Source organism: Arctopsyche grandis, chromosome 6 (genome assembly GCF_051622035.1).
Source record: "Arctopsyche grandis isolate Sample6627 chromosome 6, ASM5162203v2, whole genome shotgun sequence".
Taxonomy (NCBI): domain Eukaryota; kingdom Metazoa; phylum Arthropoda; class Insecta; order Trichoptera; family Hydropsychidae; genus Arctopsyche; species Arctopsyche grandis.
In genome coordinates, this window is record NC_135360.1 from 21,632,113 (window position 1) to 21,652,107 (window position 19,995).

General features: G+C 32.9%; 1 protein-coding gene across 6 annotated transcripts; it reads right to left on the reverse strand.

Moving 5' to 3' along the window:
• Nucleotides 1-9: 9 nt before the first annotated feature.
• On the reverse strand, nucleotides 10-19,299 carry ATP7 (copper-transporting ATPase 1). 6 transcript variants are annotated; one of them, XM_077433918.1, is made up of 28 exons: nucleotides 19,242-19,299; nucleotides 18,790-18,834; nucleotides 6,926-7,070; nucleotides 6,626-6,839; nucleotides 6,370-6,540; nucleotides 6,132-6,290; nucleotides 5,892-6,055; nucleotides 5,706-5,806; nucleotides 5,501-5,629; nucleotides 4,369-4,552; nucleotides 4,198-4,295; nucleotides 3,985-4,120; nucleotides 3,773-3,913; nucleotides 3,250-3,358; nucleotides 3,001-3,160; nucleotides 2,830-2,923; nucleotides 2,555-2,755; nucleotides 2,317-2,470; nucleotides 2,082-2,238; nucleotides 1,856-2,006; nucleotides 1,636-1,774; nucleotides 1,421-1,563; nucleotides 1,253-1,345; nucleotides 1,059-1,169; nucleotides 820-969; nucleotides 677-747; nucleotides 485-604; nucleotides 10-226 (listed from the first exon to the last, which is right to left on the reverse strand). In XM_077433918.1, the coding sequence occupies exons 2-28, from the start codon at nucleotides 18,810-18,812 to the stop codon at nucleotides 121-123; spliced, it is 3,624 nt and encodes a 1,207-aa protein (XP_077290044.1). In that variant the 5' UTR covers nucleotides 18,813-18,834; nucleotides 19,242-19,299; the 3' UTR covers nucleotides 10-120. The 6 variants fall into 6 exon arrangements, with proteins under 6 accessions (XP_077290044.1, XP_077290046.1, XP_077290045.1 ...); XM_077433920.1 differs by having other exon boundaries at nucleotides 19,238-19,279; XM_077433919.1 differs by having other exon boundaries at nucleotides 19,087-19,251.
• Between the last annotated feature and the right edge of the window lie 696 nt (nucleotides 19,300-19,995).

Here is a 19,995-nt window from a genome sequence, read left to right on the forward strand (position 1 = left end):
AAAAAAATTAATAATGATAAAAAATATTTTATTACTGGTGTAAATATGTATATTAATAATTAATTGTTCAGGTCAAACATAATCACAATTGAGAGGGTTGGAAGATATAATATGGTTCAATTAACTATTGATGCTTCCTTGCTTTTTGGTAAACGTAACATTCAAACCTTCATCTTCATCTTGCAATAGACGACCGTCCATTGCTTTCGTTGTACGACCAAGCAATCTACAAATCCAATCAATTGCAATAATAATTAAAACCTGTTCAAACGTTTTTTCTGTTGATAAATGTGGAGAGGTAGGAATGTATATAAAGGATAACCACGATGGACGATAAAAGGAGTCGATGGTATATGCATGTACGGGAACAATAAAAATATATCTCAGGAAGTCATGGATATGGAAAATTTCAACTGTAATCAATAGACATATTGGGTAAGTTTAAAACCAAGATAAATTTAAATTGGTGAATAGATTATATTACCTTCCCAATGGCGTATTATTCACAGAAGCAGATCCTTCATCGTTATTCTTTTGAATAGAAACAGTATTCAGAACCACAGGTCCTTCGGCATCTAACTGATCTGCTGTTGGTTTCTTGAACCTAAAAAACAAAAACGATCAAGACAATTTTAAGTGATAAAAATAATGTACGTACAAAGTGTGATAATCTTACAGTTTTAATAAAAGACTAGATCCAACCACGGAAACTGAGCTCATGGCCATAGCAGCGGATGCCATCCAAGGCTAAAACAATTCAAAATTTCATTTTTTTTTCATGAAATTACTACAAAATCTTAAAAATAAATTAATACATACTTCTAATATGAGACCATACGACGCAAATGCTCCAGACGCTAACGGTATTCCCAATATATTATAGACGCAAGCAAATAAGAAATTCAATCGAATTCTTCGCACAGTCACTTTTGATAATTCTATGCAACCGATTACGTCTAAAAGATCATTCTAAAATAAAAACATTAATTTCATTAAAATGGCAAGGTTTTCTGTTGACATATTGCATTTTAAATGCAAATAAATGAATAATAATATACCCTCATTAAAACAACATCAGCTGCTTCGACAGCAACATCGGTACCGGTCGAGATAGCCATTCCGATATTTGCTTGTGCCAAAGCAGGAGAATCATTGACACCGTCTCCAACCTAAATATCACCAATCAATTACACAACTTGAAACAAACAAATGAAACTAAAAATCTGACAGCATACATATGCTCAATACACACCATGGCAACTAATTTTCCTGATTCTTGAAGTTTTTGAATTTTAGCAACTTTGTGGGATGGCAAAACTTCGGCATAAACTTGACTTATTCCAACCTATAAGAAAATCAGACTTTAATAATTTTATCACATTAAATGATGTCACATTCCGATATTAGTATAGGCTCGTACTTCAGCGGCTATAGCACTAGCAGTGCGTCTATTGTCTCCGGTCAACAGTATCACAGTCATTCCACGCTTTTTTAAAGCACGTACACACAATGCCGCTTCAGGTTTCACTCGATCGGCTATCGATATGGTACATAATATTTGACCTAAAATTAACAATTAATATTATTATGAAATTTGATATAATAATCCAATGAAATGTAAACAAAATCAAATACCATCTACAGCACACATTACAGCGGTTCTTCCGAGATTTTCTTCATTCACTAAAGTTTTTTCCATTTCTGGTGAAAGTGTCAATCCATGACGGTGCATCCATTCACGATTACCAGCAATCACCAAATATTCTTTATTGCCCTATATATATAACAAATAAATAAAATTATGAATTTATATATGAATCTTGATTGGCAATAAGATTTTTGTATTTCAACATACATCTTCCTCCTCATTCGTAACGTTAGTTGTTTGAGAATCACTGTCGGCTCCATCTAATATATTACTGAGCCTGGCTCTTTGTTTTATGGCTTCATCTTCACAAAGATTAATTTCGACATCTTCCAATTGATAGGAACCATTAGAGCTAGAACTGTTAACGCTCATTAGTCTATAAATCATTTTTGTCGTGTTAAAAACGTAAAAATTACAAACAATAAACACATACCCCATAAGATTGAGCAGATTTTTCAATTGATAACCGATTGGAATATTATCACGTCTCAATACTTTACAACTCAATCCACAACCCGGAACCGTAGTAAAACTTGAACATTGACCTGAGCTTCCGTCATGTAAATTAGAGCGACAAAACTTGACAATAGCTAAAAATACACAATGATTTATTAAATACACAGAAAAAAAACCTTTCGTACCATGAATTTTAATATCAAACTAATTACCACTCGCTACAGGATGTTCTGAATTCAATTCGGCGGTCAACATCAAATCTAAGAGCTTCGGAAATTGTCGACTCTCACAAAATAACGTCAATCTTGTAACAGTCGGTTGACCGAATGTGATCGTTCCGGTTTTATCCAACACGACAGTTTTAACCTATATTCATACAGAAACAATATTGATTTTAGCCGTATACAAAATAAAACATAAGTATAGCAATAATATCACTCAAGTTGAAACCTTGTGTGCGTTTTCAAGTGTCTCTGCTCCTTTGATTAGAATTCCATTATTAGCCCCGACACCGGTGGCGACCATTACAGCTGTCGGAGTAGCGAGTCCGAGAGCACAAGGACACGCTATAGCCAACACACTCAAAGCAAAGTGGAAAGCCGTAGAAATTATAATTTCACTTTTTGTTCCATGACCCATTCGACTGAATCCCTACAAAATAATACATGAAAATTGTAATATATGTAAAACCAAATATAAAATATTTTTAAAATCATAATATTTACGCCTTTTGGAAGTTTACTAGTGTCATAATAACCAACTATGATCCATGTGAAAAGTGTAAAGACGGAAAGCAAAATAACAATCGGTACGAATAATCTGAAACGAATAATATGATGTTAAACATGAATAGATCAAAAATCCATAAAAATATTCAGAAACAAAATGATCTATACCCAGCTATTTTATCAGCCAGTTGTTGAACGGGAGCTTTGCTCACTTGCGCCTCTTCGACCAGTCTACATATCTGAGCTAGAGTTGCATTTTCTCCAGTGTGGGTTACTCGTACTAGCAATGCTCCACTTTGATTTACACTTCCACCGATTACAAGAGAACCTAAATAAAATTTAAAAATTTAAAACAAAGATTAGAAACAGATCATAAGTGAATGAGTGAAATTGTATATGTATATAGTAGGTACATACCTTTTTCCTTTGGTACCGGCATTGATTCTCCAGTGATTAGAGATTCATCACAAGTCGATTCACCCCATTCGACTTTACCATCGACTGGCACTTTTGATCCGGGTACTACCTGTGAAATCAATAAAAAGTTGAAACTTTAACAATAGAGCTTTAGTATTTAAATAAAGTGACTGAAATTCTAAAATTCAAAACTAATATAATATTACACATTTATAGGTATGTGTATACATATTTTTTTTATTTTATTATATACATATATGTACATATACCAGGAAGGCATAACAGGTAAACCCTAATGCGCTGTTTCAACAATGAAATCAGAAAAATTGGCAAACTATGATGGGAAACGATCGACCTGGAGTCACAATCTGTCCAGTAGCATTACAGATATACTCAGAATAAATTATTTTCAATCGGTCAACTCACAGGATCGAACCCGGCGCCTCTCGGTGCTAGGCAAAAGCCCAACCACCGAGCCATGCTGCTGGCATATGTACCTTAATCATGTCACTTAAATATGTACCTTAATCATGTCTCCTTTCTGCACTAAATCAGCATCGATGACTTTTTCAGCTTTGACAGAACCATTTTCGTCCAAGGTAACTAAAATAGCTTCGGTGGCTTTCAATGACAAAAGTTTTGATAGTGCTTCAGAAGTTTTTCCCTAAAATGATTCATTATTTAGTCCCAAAATTTTACTATCAAAGTTTATTGCAATGGAAAACTGATTTAAACCTTCGCAATATGTTCCAACCACCGCCCCAAAGTGATAAAGATGAGCAGCATAGGCGGAGTGTCGAAGAATGTATGCGGTGAAGAAGAATGTTGAAGTGCCATTGCTGATACTACGACACAAACTGAATATGCATAGCTAAAATACAATAAAAATTGAGTAATATGTATTGAAAGTGTCATCAAACTCTAATATCAAAAGAAAAAAAATCGTACCTTATAGTCGTTGTCATACATATTAAAACATCCATATTAGTAGTGCCATGTTTTAGAGCTTTATAAGATTGTATATAAAAGTGCCAACCGCCAACAATCTATAAAAACACAATGCAAATAAACATTAAACACTCGAAATACATATTTAAAATATAAATAACGATCTTTTACCTGCACTGGAGTAGCAAGTATAAACATAATGAGATTTTCTAATGAAAGTCCGGGAACTACACAACAATTTGAGCCGTGGTGTACTTGGGACGGAGCTGTCATAAAGTACGTCATAGCCACCATACAAGGGGCGCCGAACATCAACGATACTAAAAATGCGTTTCGCCATTTTTTAATTTCCTCTCTGAAATTATAAGCGGTACATTTGAATGAATATTATAATGTCATATGCATATGTGCAAGTGATTTATGCAGGAGAATCATGAGAGTGTGGTTCATGCGCTCAAGGAGTAATCCCCATTATTGGAGATGGACACAATGATGGATTAGTGATAGGACTAATGACACTGTTCGACACGAAAAATGGTTCAGAGACGAGATATAACTTTTCTTATAGATCTATGCCCAGTGAACACGAATCTGGTAATAAAAAGTGTTGATTGGTTCGAGATTCGGAGATATATGTGTTTTTTAAATCGCGCGATTTTTCTATATCTTGGTGTTGTTCGGTCGATTTCTCAAAATCTGTTAATTTCCTGTTCAAAATGAATATTGGAATCTATAGTCGGGTATTTTATCTTTCATTTTTAGTACTTTTCAGCTTTCAAATCTCTCTAAGTAGTCGTCCAGTTCAAATCAAAAGTCAAAATTACGTATTTTCACTTGGGATTTTTTCCCACTGTTAATACTATATTATATTGAGTATTTTCTATTGAAACATGTTTATTAGGATAGTGTTCTGCCCACACTAATTTTTGTTTTCGTTTAAAAGGGTTAATTGGATGTGTGCTGAATTTTAAATCTGTAAATTTACGAGCAAAAAATTCGTATTAGTAGAGCACGGATTTGTGTTTTCCGTGGATTTTTTCAATAGATTGCGGTAAATTCTTAGAGATTTAGCGCCGTCTATTTGCCTAGATGAAACATTGGTATCGAACAGTATACATATATAGAAGTTTTCTTCTTTTGCATATACTTATATGTTTTGGCAGTGGTTTAGCTGTTACGTACATATGAATGTCTAATCAAAACAACTATTATAGTACGGCGAGGGTTATCTCAGACAGGCAGACAGACAGACAGACGGAATAGCGATATTATATATGTATATATGATGAAAAAAAAAACTTACTTGTGCTCGAGACAGTCTTTCGTTAGAGAATCTTTATTATTTACAACAGAAGCTTCAAAACCCATGGATTCAACTGCTTCACATATATCTCTTGGACCTGTTTTCTCAGCATTATATTTAAACTTTCCCCTACAAAATAAAATATCGACGTGAACAAAGAAATAATGCAACATTCATATTTGTATCAAATCAAAAAGTTGAATACTTTTGTGTCGTAAGTGCAACGGCCGCTGTCAATACTCCAGGTACTTTCAAAACGGTTTTTTCTATTTTATTAACACAAGATGCGCATGTCATTCCTTTTATCTAAAATTATGAACAAAAAAAATCACAATACAGGGCAAATTAACTAAGAATGGTCTCAAATCATTAAGAAAAAAACACAACACACTCTCAATTCTAAATCTTGTTCGGCTGCTCCCGAATCGGTGAGCACTTCTGAGGGAAATCCTAAGTCGCTTATTATTCTAGCAATATCACTTGGTCTTATTTTACCTGGCACATATCTCACCTCAGCTCTAGCGGCTAGCAAAGCGACCACTATCGAATGCACACCTGTGACATAAAAAATAGTTTAATACACGTTCCTCTTTCACACACTGCATTTTTAAATTACGACTGATGATCTTACCGTATACTTTTGTACAATGTTTTTCAATAGCTGATACACAAGACGCACATGTCATGCCTCGAACGTGTATGGCGCATGTAGCGGGTTGGATCTCATCTTGAACTGTTTTTGCTATGGCAATGTTACTAGAACTACGTGATTTATTTACAAGACCATTATCTAAAACATGAAGAATAAGACATAATATATAACAGCTAATAAAGATGAAATAGTTTACTAGAGAAAACAATAACAATACTTTTAAGACAATTTCCGTCATCGTTTAATATATTTGTATCAAATCCCATATCATATATCCAACTTGATATTTCACTTGGATTCGTTTTCTCTGAATCGTATTTAATACTAGCGTTTTTGTCGGATAAGCTGACAGTTATATTAATAATACCTAATTTTTCACCAACAGTTCCTATGAACAGTTAAAATAAGACACATACATAAACATATAGAAGTAACAATAGAGAAAACATAAAATCATACCAATTATTTTATACCTTCAATATTTCTAACACAAGAATTGCACGTCATCCCTTCAACACCTATCGTACAACTTTTTAATTTAGAATCTATGACAAGAACTTTGGGTAAAGTTTCGTTTGCATCTAAACTGGTTTCAAAGCCCATATCGTAAATAGCAGCAGCGATGTCGGCAGCACTGGTCAATGAAGGATTGTATTTTAAGTAACCAGCTTTTTCTGATAATTCTACCTGAAATTTCAAAATAAACAATTGCTATTCACAACTGATGATTGAGATGATATTTTAACATCAGTATATATATAAAAAATTCTTACCCTTATGGAAAAAACACCAGGAAGTTTATTGACGGTTGACGTTATATTGTTGACGCATGACATGCATGTCATGCCTTCAATGTTGATTTTGGCGGCGGCTGGTAAACTATCAACATCATCTTTTGCTGCATATTGATCTACTGGTCTGAAACAAAAATTGAAATATTATTTATTCATTTGTTTATTAATTTTTACATAGATATATACCAGGAAGACCGTAGCAGGTAAACCCCAATGCGCCTTTCTAGTCAATTACAAACTTTACAGCATTTTTTATTACATAAATCGCTGAATATCAAGATGCTGAAGAACAAGAAATTAACTATTAATTAATCCATAGAGAAATCTATGGATTTAGACTTGTACATAAATTTTTACATATTGTACATAAATCAAATTCAGATATTGGTGACATAGTATCTAGGATGGTTTTTGTCAATGTGATGGAGGAAACGTTACAATAAAATCACATAAATAGACAAACTTTGATAGGAAACCATCCACTTGGAGTCACAAATATCCAAGTCTGACTAGCAGCATTAAAGATTAGCACGGGATCGAGCCCGGTAACCTCTTGGTGCTTATGTACATATGTACCTTATTTTTTCTAATGAGACCACTTATAGTAATTCAATTGACATTAATCAAACAACTTTGAAAACATTATACATACATTATTTGTTTTCAGATTTTAGAATCGCACACAATAAAACTGGTAGGATACGACATATTGACACAACACGACCAAATGACTCATTGTACTGTGCGTTCAAAGTACATATGTACGCATATAAGTTTTTAGAAAATTTAAATCCAATTTCGAAAAAAATTCCCAATTGATACTTTTGAACAAATACTTACAAAATCATTTGCAACGATTCGATATAAAAAAAATTCGATTGATGACCTTAACCACGAACTTATCCAAAGCGATACGTAGTAGTAGATTTGTCACACTGGCCTCTGTCGATCACACCGACTGGTTGTGGTTTGAATCGTGTGCATAAACGGTCAAGTTTGGTGCCGTGTGACTAAACTGAGCATAATTTCCATAGGCTGATTTATCTTGACAGTTCGATTCATATGTAATAATGCAGCCACATACATACGTGATATACGAAGCATTAGTTAAAAACACAGTTCTATAAATACCCTAATAAGTTAATGCAAGTTATTGCGTAGCAAAAATACCAATTAAACTCTTGCAGTATTCAGTACACAACTCTTAGAAGGAAATGAAAAGTTGCGACACTTTTCACTCGACAGTTTAAATTTGATATGAGTTATATAAGAATACGAATAGATCTACTCTTTATATACATATATATAAAAGAAAGACATGTGTATATGTTAAAGCGATAGCATATTTCAAGTGAAAATATATTTTCACTGGTATAAATATATTTTCACCAATTCAAGCAATGAAAATGCAATTAAAACAATGAATTTACAACGTACTACCAACCCTAACAATCTAATCTTAAATGAATAAAACCAACCCAAACTTAACTTAACCTAACCTAACCTTTAAATAATACAAACCCTAACCTAACCTTAAATAAATAAGTGTTGACTGCTAAGATATTACGATGTGTTTGCTTACGCATCCAGTTCCACACATGCGGCTTAAAAAAAAGTCAAATCGAAACAGATAGTGGACCATGAGGAGAGTGGGAATAGACAGGAGCGGGGCGACGCACTATCAGCTAACTGTCAAAAATTATAATTTCACTGATAGGAGCCAGTGAAAATGTAATCAGATATGATTTCACTGAACTATACACAATGAAAATTTAACTGGTAATGATTTCACTGAAATATATTTTCACTGCCGTTATAATTTCAATATGTATATAAAATGTAATAACAGCTCAAATATATTGAACTGGAGGCGTGCTACGGTACTTTTGCTAAAATGTGGGCGTTCGTTCACAAGCTGATTATGATATTACAAATATAAATTTTCTAATATGTACATATTGACTGCATCAAAAATAAAATTATAACACACTTAGGAAACAAATCAAATAAAAGGTAACGACCGTGTTTGAATTTCGACTTCATGAGCTCTCCTTCCAAAGATCTTGAGTTCCAATCCAGACGGACTGAATCCTTTTGTTTTAGATAAAGCAACATTTCCCATGATAACAATTAAAGAACTGATCAAATTCCAAATTAAACTGCAGCAGATTAATAAATAAAAAGAAATCGCAAAATCTAAGCAATGACACAACGACCACTAAAACAATACTGAGCAATCTCATCGTTGCAATACTGGAACAAGATACTAAAACAAATCAGAAGATAAATAAATAGACACGTCGTTACGTCCATTGGATCACAATTCAACACGTTCGCGAGCAATCCGCATGTGTATTCGAAAGTGTGATAAGCTTTAATAAAAAAAAGTGCAACATCAACATTGATTCTTCGTAATCGTACATATTCAATAATTTTTTTGTTTTATTTTGACATGCCGATAGCATTATAAATTCTGCACCACACTCGCATCGGAGCAGTGCAATGGAGCTCCTCAGTTGGAACGTTGCATCGGACACGTACTCCATCCATGTTTTTTACAACAATCAAAGGCCCACAATACATGTTTAACATTAAACGCGATCAAACCATCCTCGTATTGATTTAATAAGAAGAAGCATGTGATGTTTGTGTGTGGAAAATTCAAACAAGCAATTAAATATAACGAACCGTTTGCTCCAGTTTACTAGACTTGACCAATGCCTCGACACATGAGTTAGTTTTTTACTTTCACTTTCGACTGACCAAAGTGCTAGTTATGTACCTACGCTACGCAAACCACTGGTTCGTTGTTTCCGGATTTAAAACTTTGCGAATGGTCCTTGATATTACGCAGTCGGTAAATTTGCACATTTGTGGATAAATTTCGATCATCAGTCACACAACTTTCTCTGCCCCGGTTACGGTCGTTGACTTCCGATCGCTGACGAACGAAAAATTAATTAAAATACGCTTCTATAATACATTTATATGTATGTTCAAAGCCAATGAATATCATCTGATCATCATCAAGTCCATGGGCCTGTAAAACGCCGATAGGCGTTGTATATTGAGTTCGGTGATCATTAGTCACAAAGCGCTCCCCCAAAAGTCACTAAAATCTCTATAACAGAACATCTGGCAGTCGAAAAGTCCATCATACTAACGATAACTATCATACTAACGAAAACTCGAGTGCCAAATATTCCGCATTCGCGGTTTTCATAGCAAAAATTGTCTTTGTGACCATCGCAATGTGACTAATAATCTAATTACCGTATATTGAGCATGTACAAAGTAAACAAGAATACTACCTGCTAAGCTTTTAAAGGTAGCATTGAAAAAAAAATGCATTGAACATGGGTGGTGTAATTCGTGTCATTCATTTGTCAACGTTTATAAAGACCCGTTTACACCGGAATTTCTGAATTCATAGCCATAGCAGAATTACTCGATGGAAATCCCTAGCTACTGTGTATTTTAGATTGCGGCATGGAATTTAGATTGTGAGCATTACATTTTAAAAACAATGAAGAAGATGGAACTAGTTTTGGAAAAATATATTCATTAATAGACTTATTTTGTTTATTTTATATTGTTGCAGGATATGTACATTAGAGAGTCTAAACACACCTTTACAAAACTCTAAATCCTCGGCGGTAGTTATCTAGGATTTGTTTGGATTAGCTACAATTTTAATACCTGCTTTCTATTGGATTTCTAAATAATTTTAGTTGGAAATGTTGGCGAAATTTTCAGCAGAAAATACGTCAGCATTCAAAGGGTTAAACAATGTTCAATTAAATATTTAATGCATTTAAAAGAATCTACAATTTATAATAAAACTGCATAGCGTGTCGTTTAGACGAAGAAAGTAAAGGCAAATCAGCGTGAATGATAAAATATTATACTTAGTAATTTATTTCAATTCTCCACGTTGACTATCATAAAACAATACAACAATATAATTGAAATACTATTGTAATAAATTGAACAAAAAGGAATTTTATCACGGTAGTTTGATTATTAAAAAAGATAAGCGATGATGAGATATGTTTAATCTATTGGTCAGTTTTTTACTGCCATGTGTGATAAAATTTCAACTCCGCATAACATTGTATGTAGTATTTGTCTATATTATAGTCAATCTGGAAATCTGATTTGTTGGAACGATTCAGAAAATTATGACGTTGGTCGAATATTACGCCAACTTTAATACCGAATTTTGCGACTGGCGTTAAAATATTACTCTAAATATATCTAATCGGTTCAGAAAATCGACTGTTGTGATTATATAATAAGAATCAAGTACAATACAATATCTTTCGATTTAAACCTATCGGAATAAACTGTGAATAATATTTTTTTAAACTTAATTAAGTAGATTCATTCGTCTAAAATAATGCGAGTTGAATTTATAAATTGAAAAGAACAAGTTAGTCGCTTTGGTATTGCGCAGTAGAATTTAGATCGTTCGCCTTTTATGTACTATTTCGCAAATGGAAAAAAAGCACGTGGAATATTTGCTCTTATTGAAATTCCACGACAGAAACGAGCATTCCTTCGACGAACGTGACCTTTCATACTAGCGCGGCTTTAGAAATTGGAGCAACGTAGATCTGAATAGGAATTTCTGGAACTTTTATGACCCACGGGTCGAAGAAAATCCATAAGCCACGATTAAGTGAGAAATTCAGCGGCATTGCATCGTAATAAACAACTTAATAAGTGTACCGGAAATATGTAGAAGAAAACGAATTGTTCTTCAGAGAAAAGCGCGTGAAAATTCAATTGTGTTTGCTTACGATTAGAAAATCTCGATTGCGGATGAATAACTTCTACGCTTTTTTCCCAGTAAAGGCGTATGAGTTGTAGCAAAAATTGCAAACATCATCAAAAATCAAACCGAATCACGTATAGTTTATTTGTTGTTGGCGTGATGTTTGTAGTTACATATCGCAGAGCGCCCTACAACCAAGTGCGATTTTAGTAAGCGCGCAATGGTCTGGTTATCACGAATTGTGTACTTATATATATTTTTTATTACTTTTTTCATATATACCAGGAAGGCCTTACAGGTAAACCCAATGCGCCTTCCTGGCCAATTACAAATTTTACAAATTACAATTCAGCATTTTTTTTTATATAAATCACTGAATTACGAGACACTGTAAAACTCGTAAATCGATGAGACATTTATTAATTTGTACACAAACTTATTTATTGTACATTAATTAATAACAAATTATAGGTGACATATCGTATAGGAGGGATTTTTAGCCAATTTTTTTTCCGGGAACCGTATCAACAATGAAATCAGAGAAAATTGGCAAACTCTGATAGGAAACGATCAACCTGAAGTCACAAATCCAGGTCTAACCAATAGCATACTCTGAAAAATTCATTTTCATTCGAGGCCCGGACCCAGGGATCGAACCCACCGCCTCAACGCTAAGCAGAAGCTTAACGACCGAGCTATGCTGCTATGTATGTATATGTGGCGAAAAATCAATCTATAGCCGAAAACTATCCGCGAAATCTATCCACGAAAAACATGAACTTTTTTTTATTGATCTACAGCTAAACTTGACATTTACAACCTTACTTCTAAAATAAAACTGCATTATGCAACTGCAACTGGTCTATTGTAATAAAATTAAATTAACACACCTTAAGCGGGTCACGTAGTACTACGTTTCATATGAGCTTGAAAAGAAATGCGGGATACGTAGTATTACGTTTGATATTGGTTAATCGAAGAAGGCGGGATACGTAGTACTACGTTTATTCTTATAGTATATGGAGATTTTTTTTGAGTTTGAATGTTGAGCGATTTTTATAATCTATTCTATTTATTTGCGAAGACTTGGGATTTTGCCCGCTACCGCTAGTCGCCGCAAAAAAAATTCACCCGCTTAAGGTGTTTTAAGAGACGAGTAAATTAAAAAAATGTTTTGTCATCGACGGAACGCCTATGTGTACATAACAATCAATTTAAGACGGCAAGTCCGTGCAAGCGAACGACGCGGAGGACCATATCATAGCAATCGACTACCACAACACTACCTCAGGTAGGGCCGATTCCGGTTTCTGAACTTCGCTTATCCGAGTGAAAAATATCAATATGGACAACGATTTGAATTTATTGTAATTGGATTGTTGATATTTTTTTTTTAATTTTAGAACACTAGCCTAGTCCCTCTATTCCAATGACGGCACGGCATAAGTACATATGAAAACATGTACATGATGCAAAAATTGGAAATACAGAAGTTCAAATTTGCACATAAAACCATTTAACTACATTTTTTCGGTGCCATCTTATCAACCTCTGATAAATCATCACCATATAGACATCGTGCGGTCATTAGGGCGATTTCCCTTTGAAGCGTTATGACTATTGTTAGCTACGTAGAATTTTTTTAATTGCTCTCTTGCATTTTACACTGTTGGTGCGTGTATTGCATGTACATATATTTGTCATTGCCCTAATGACCATTCGATGCCTAATCACCTCCAAAGATATTTCGATTCTTCCGGTCATGTGTGGTCACTACGAATTCATTACCCCGTTCCTCAATATTACAACTACATACATGAGTATCCAATATTTGCGTAGATAAGAAGATATATGTACACATTCGTGATTGGCAATTTAAACAGCACCGAACAGCGTAATTTACTAAAACTATAACATATTAATTTGTTAATATTATGATTCTTAAATAATCTTAGTTATATTCAATGAGGAAAATACACACATATGTATGTATTCGGCTTTTTAGTATTAAGTTTTATCGACGTCAATAATTTCAAATACTTTGGATGTGTTTTCCATATGTCCTAAACATTTCCTTATATATAAAAATTAATTACCTGAGCTCCGAATCCAAATTATCGAGACGATGATATTTGAAGTTCTTGCTCATATTGACGGTTGTCAGATTATCACAAAAACTTGAAGAAACACATCACATTTCACTTATAAGTCAATCACATTTTCTAACACACTTGTCAAAAATAAATAAATATAATACGATTATTATCATAAAACAGCAATGTCACAGTAATAGCGAACGTAAAACGAATCAAAATTATCATTAGAAAAAGGTAAACAGAGATAGGGTATTTATTAGATTATGGAATTTCATTAAAGCGATAACAAAACAGTACATATCGCGTGGATTATGTCATGGTATAGATCGATTAGTTTAATTTGATTAATATCATATGTACCACAAAAAACTAGCAACAATGTGCTAAATCATTGTTGAATTAAATCAGCAACATAAATCTGTAGCTTACAATTTATTTTACGTTTAGCGATTAAGCTTTCAATATAGAATTATTACATTTAAGTATACATAAAACCACGTCATTTCAATTCCGATACGGGAATCGTTCAAAAAATAAACAGCTGCTGAATGAAACAATACGCACGACCTTAACTTACATTAGATTTGTTACGCTATTGACGAAGGACAAAAGTAAGAGGAAATCAAGCGTTTAATTAATTACTAGGAACGTTCTAACAATTAAACTACAATAGATCCGAATTTGTATCACGGGAATGAATAAAAATTTGCACGGAACAGGTTTACGGATCAAAACTCAAATAAAACTAGACAGCTCGTTATACAAGGTCGCTTTTACGCTATACATTTGAATTACTGCAAGCATACATATGTATAATATGTAAATAGCATTTGTTAAAAAGCTAGAAAGTGCACTTTTGAATAAAAGTATACAAGTGTACTAAAAAAGACAGTACATCTGCAAATGTATAACATATTCGGGAAAAATTCATTCAGATTCACTTTTTACACGAGCACAATTACAACGAATGTGCAGCGAGAAATTGTGAAACTTTACTTTCACTATAACACCGTTTCCAATTCACAACAAAACCGACGATCGTATCATTTTAATCTAGCCGATTTACCATTCAATATTATTTGTCGTGAAGCGATTTGTAAGCAATTGATTATATACATTGTAAATAGAATAAAGTACAGACAACTCGTCTGGACGATCAGTTTGCGGAAAAACTAAATTAAAACTCCTCGGAAATTCTAACTATATTTTTACTTGATTATGTATTAAAAAATTGGGTTTTACGAGGTCGTTTGGCCAATAATTGCGAATGTGGCGAACCAGACGCGACGAACGTCGACCGATGTCAGATAGTAACTGAAGAAATCGAGTTAATTGACTCGCATTCGAGATACGACAGCAAACCACACCTTCTCCAACTGCTTATCTGCGGCAACAAATTCAATGGAAAGGTATTTTAAAACAAAATGGTCAGTATTATATTATTAAATGGACAGTATAAATTTCGGACGTACATTCGCCAGAACAAACAGCAATGCCTGTTGGATGGAAATGTCTATCGAGATCGTACCAATCTTGTATTGATACCAATCAAAAAGTTCATTCGTCAAAGTAAAACTTACCATTTAACATTAAGAGGGCTATATACCCGAAACCTTAATTTTGTTGCCGTTCCTTTCTTCGATATATATATAAATTGAGTGACTGCGACAATATATATCAATATATATTTTGAGTGAATGTGATAGTTGCGCTTCGACCAGATAATACGTATTTTAAATCGACAAAATCGAGGTTTCGTATTCTCCAGTTTTCTCCTGCGAAACTGGACCAATTTAAAACAAAAATTCATCATCGGTATGAGAAAGATATTTTCTATGTTTGTGTGCTCGTATTTTTTTAAAAATCAACCGTTAAATAAGCACGCTGGACTCTTTTCGTGGGTGTAAAAAAGAGGCGATTTTATAGATGTTTGGCGGCTCCTAGCTCCTATAAAAAATAACTAATCATAAAAATAAAACCACAGAAACATGCGTATAGTGGATATCCATAGCATATTAAAAAATAATTTCTCTAGTGCCATAATTGAGGAAGGGAGAAGTGTAATACGTTTGTAAGGACAAGGCGCTGGTGTCCAGCCCTCTTAATACTGACAATTTAAAATTAATACTGACTTTTTATTATTTATACTGAACACTTGTAGACTGGCCATTTAATATAAATACTGATCTTTCATATTTAAATACTGACAAAAATATAATAAAATACTAAACCACTTAATCGCCATGCGTTTGTAGGAACCGCGCGCCCCAACGCCAGGTATTTTCAATTAAAAAAAAACGTATTTTTACTAATAATTAAAATATTTTAATATTTTCACAGAAAAAAAATCACTTTTTTTCACTAGGGCTGCCACACAATAGATCAATAAAATATTTAGACAACAAGTCACGAAGAAAGCTCGAGACAAATTAGTTAAAATCACAACAAATCAACCGATTATCACTAACACGTGATAGCAATAAACATCTCGATAAGAATCTGCGTCACACGAAATTACATTATTCTATTCAAAAAACAAACAAAATAAAACTATTCGTAATTATTCACATTTTAAAATAATTAGTAACATAATAACATAATTCATTATCATAAATAAATAATTGATAATTTTGCCAACCCTTGACACTGCCTCTTGAGTATTTTACAAACTAACGAAAAATATTTACTTTTTTCAATTTTATTAGTATCACAGGATATTTTTAGATGTCGCTGTGAAGAAACCAAAATTAATTTCGCGCACTGGTGGGCTTATAGCGATGAAGTGGTTTAATACCAGTAAAATACGGCTCGGTAATTATTCCGCAAAAAGTCATCTCGCAAACGTCACTAAAATCACGATCACTGAACATCTGGCACACGAAAATTCGCACACTAACTATCATACTAACGAGAACTCGAGTTCCAGATTATTTGATATTCGCGGATTATTTCGCACATTGCGCGATCGCAATGTGCGAAATAATCCGTTTACCGTAAAATACAAGACCTTACCTGCTGGTATAAGTATTTATTTCATAAAACGCCACATTTCAAAACCAACTTACAAAAATAAACAAACCAACATACAACACACAATTGAAATAAATCAACAGTCGTCTATTTAGAAAGTGAAGTCCACTTAAAAAAATAATATTTTCTATATCATTCACTTGTGGAACAGTTTCATCTTAAAAAAAACACACCTTTCAAACACGCATAGAAAAAGTCCGATATATGTATGTATGTATTTAAATATTATGTATGTATACATACATATATGTATGTATTACATATATGTATATATAATCCAATATATGTAATTACATAAATCTAATTAAATTATAATTATCACTGTATCATCATCATTATCATTTACAGCCATTCATCATCCTCTGTTAGATGAAGGTCTCTCCAACACGCTTCCATTCGTCTCTGTTTTGCGCAACTCTCATCCATCTAACCCTACACACCTTCTAATTGTTGTACAGACATTTCCCTTCCACCCTTTTATTTCATAAAAATAGTATGAAATATATAATAGTTTTCATCTACAAAATTAGACGATATGTATAAACATATTAATTGTATGTCTAAATTCATAAAAGTCAAGATTTCATCAACTATCAATATTATTCAGAATAATGAAATATATAATGAAAATTAATTACATATATGTAGATATAATATATGTATATTCTGCTGTATAATTTCCTTAGACAATAATGCTCACATAATAATTTAATTACATATGTAAGAAGTTTTAAAAACTGGTGTACATTAGTGAAAATAATACTTGGAATATTCATTAGTTCCTGTTTGAATTTAGCACAGGATGTTTAAGTTTATATTTTATTAAATGTTATCTTGGGAAAGATACACAAGCAAAATTCAAAACTCATTGTCATTCGCACCTGCAAAAACATCCGATGCGTGAATTAATAAAATGCCAGGCTTTATTATGTACATACATATATACATTTTTTTAATTTGAAATATGCAAACGAAGCAATATACCTATATAATGTGTATTAAAGTGGTTTTGACTTTGAAGAAAAAGTGTATCTGACTGATATTTAAGTACATATGTATGTATGTGTCGGTGTATAAGTTTTATGGTCTCATTTTGAGATATATGTACATATGTAGTTAAGTTATATATCAATGTTGCATACTCGAAAGCTATTATTTATTTGAAGTTGTTAAACAAAACAAACAATTCCATGTATCATTCGATGAAACAACACTTGATAGGTTTTTGAAGTGTTTGAAATATCACACACACGTTTTTTAAATACGGTAAAGTCTTGAACTGAATGTGCAAGCCAAAAGTCCGCTACACACAGGCGACAAACCGCAGCAATATGTCATTACGATTTATCGGCCGATCTGACTTTTCTTTGATTTGCGACGACGATTTGTCTACACACAAAGGATATTTGGCCAAGTCGGCCTATTTGGCTTAAAATTGCAGCGATTTATCGCCCGTGTGTAGGGGGATAAAGTCTTGTGGGAGAATTTTTATTATGAAAACAAAATTTGAACAAATTAAAAATATGTTTATCAAATAAATAGACATTATAAGCACGAATGCTATTTGTGTAAAAGAAATACAAGTATATGTATGTAGACATATAAATAAACTGAAGCATTCATTTGTTGCAAAACATTCAACAGATAGTGAAATTATCAAATAGAACAAGTGGGAAGATAATTATATCTCATTATTTTTAAATATACAAAAATGAATATCATAAATTTATAAGAATATATGTATATATATTGTTTACTTATTTAACTTCAAATAATAAACTTCATAGTATTATTTGATAAATTGTATATAATAGTTTTATATAGAAAAATCAAGTTTATGTAAATATAAAGAAAGATATAGCTATGAAATGGTACCTTTATATCGATTATAATGCTTTAGCAATGAAATTACTCAATAAAGTATTACAAAAATTTCAAACCTTTTATCTGGTCCTGAGCTCATTTTATACTATTATAAGAACGGCCTGAAACAAAACATAATAAAAAATACAATCCTTTTCAAACAATAACCACCAACAAAAAAGTATACATGTGTATGCGTAGATAAAGTAAAAAAAATAATAATTAAACGAGAACGCTTTGATGGTTACAAATGACCGTACAAAGAGAATGATTAGCACCCGAACGATAAGTGAAAATGGAAGTGAACAAAAGATTAAACGTCAGATAAAAAAGACAGTGGGTACTGTTAAATAATGCAATAATACATCACGTACGCCAAATAAATTACAGGCATATGTTACATTTTTAGCAGCATATCAGGACTAATTTGATTTCATGAGCTAATTTATAAAATTGTGAATATTAACCCGTTAAAATGACATAAATCAAATAAAGAACGTCAAATAAAGCAATTGGAATGAATACAAACGTTTTCGCCCACCACCAGAGTCCGAGCGACTGTCATCTGAGATTTGTTGCCACTGCATTTACATATATCACTATATTTTTACAACTGGTATTATTATTATAAATTTCATCCAACCAAATATTTGTCTTGCCCTGGAGCAAATGGTAAACGGGTTACATTCCAAACGTGAATCGCTACCAGGAGAACTGCCTGGTTATTATCATAACCTTGATTACAGAGAATATATTCCAGTGGCGAAACTTCAAATTTTGCCCCCCCCCCCCCCCCTCCTATAAAACAACCCGTTATAAACCCATTATGCTTCCCAACCATGGCAGGAGTTCCACCAGTCGAAATCGACACCAGTTTATGAATTGGAAATATGTATATTCTGACCTCTTGTTTATCCCTTCATCGGTAAAAAATTGTTAACAATTCTTCTGTAACAGACATATGTGTGTATTTTGGAATCCTATTCGAATAAATATACATACCTGTGCGATATTAGTGACATCCGTTGATTCGTTTAATTGCAAGGTATGAATCTGATAGTGACAATTCTTTAGTGGAAGAAGTTTCTCAGATTTATATTGAACATTTCGAAACAACAGTTTAATTAATCTCTTATATGGACAAAACTATAATTAAATAATTTATATGAAAAGGAAACAAAATGGATACAATTTTGTAAATAGACCACAGAAAAAAATTGTACTGTATCTTATGAAACCGAACAAATTAATTCTTGTTTCGAAGCATTAGACAGGTGGGGTCG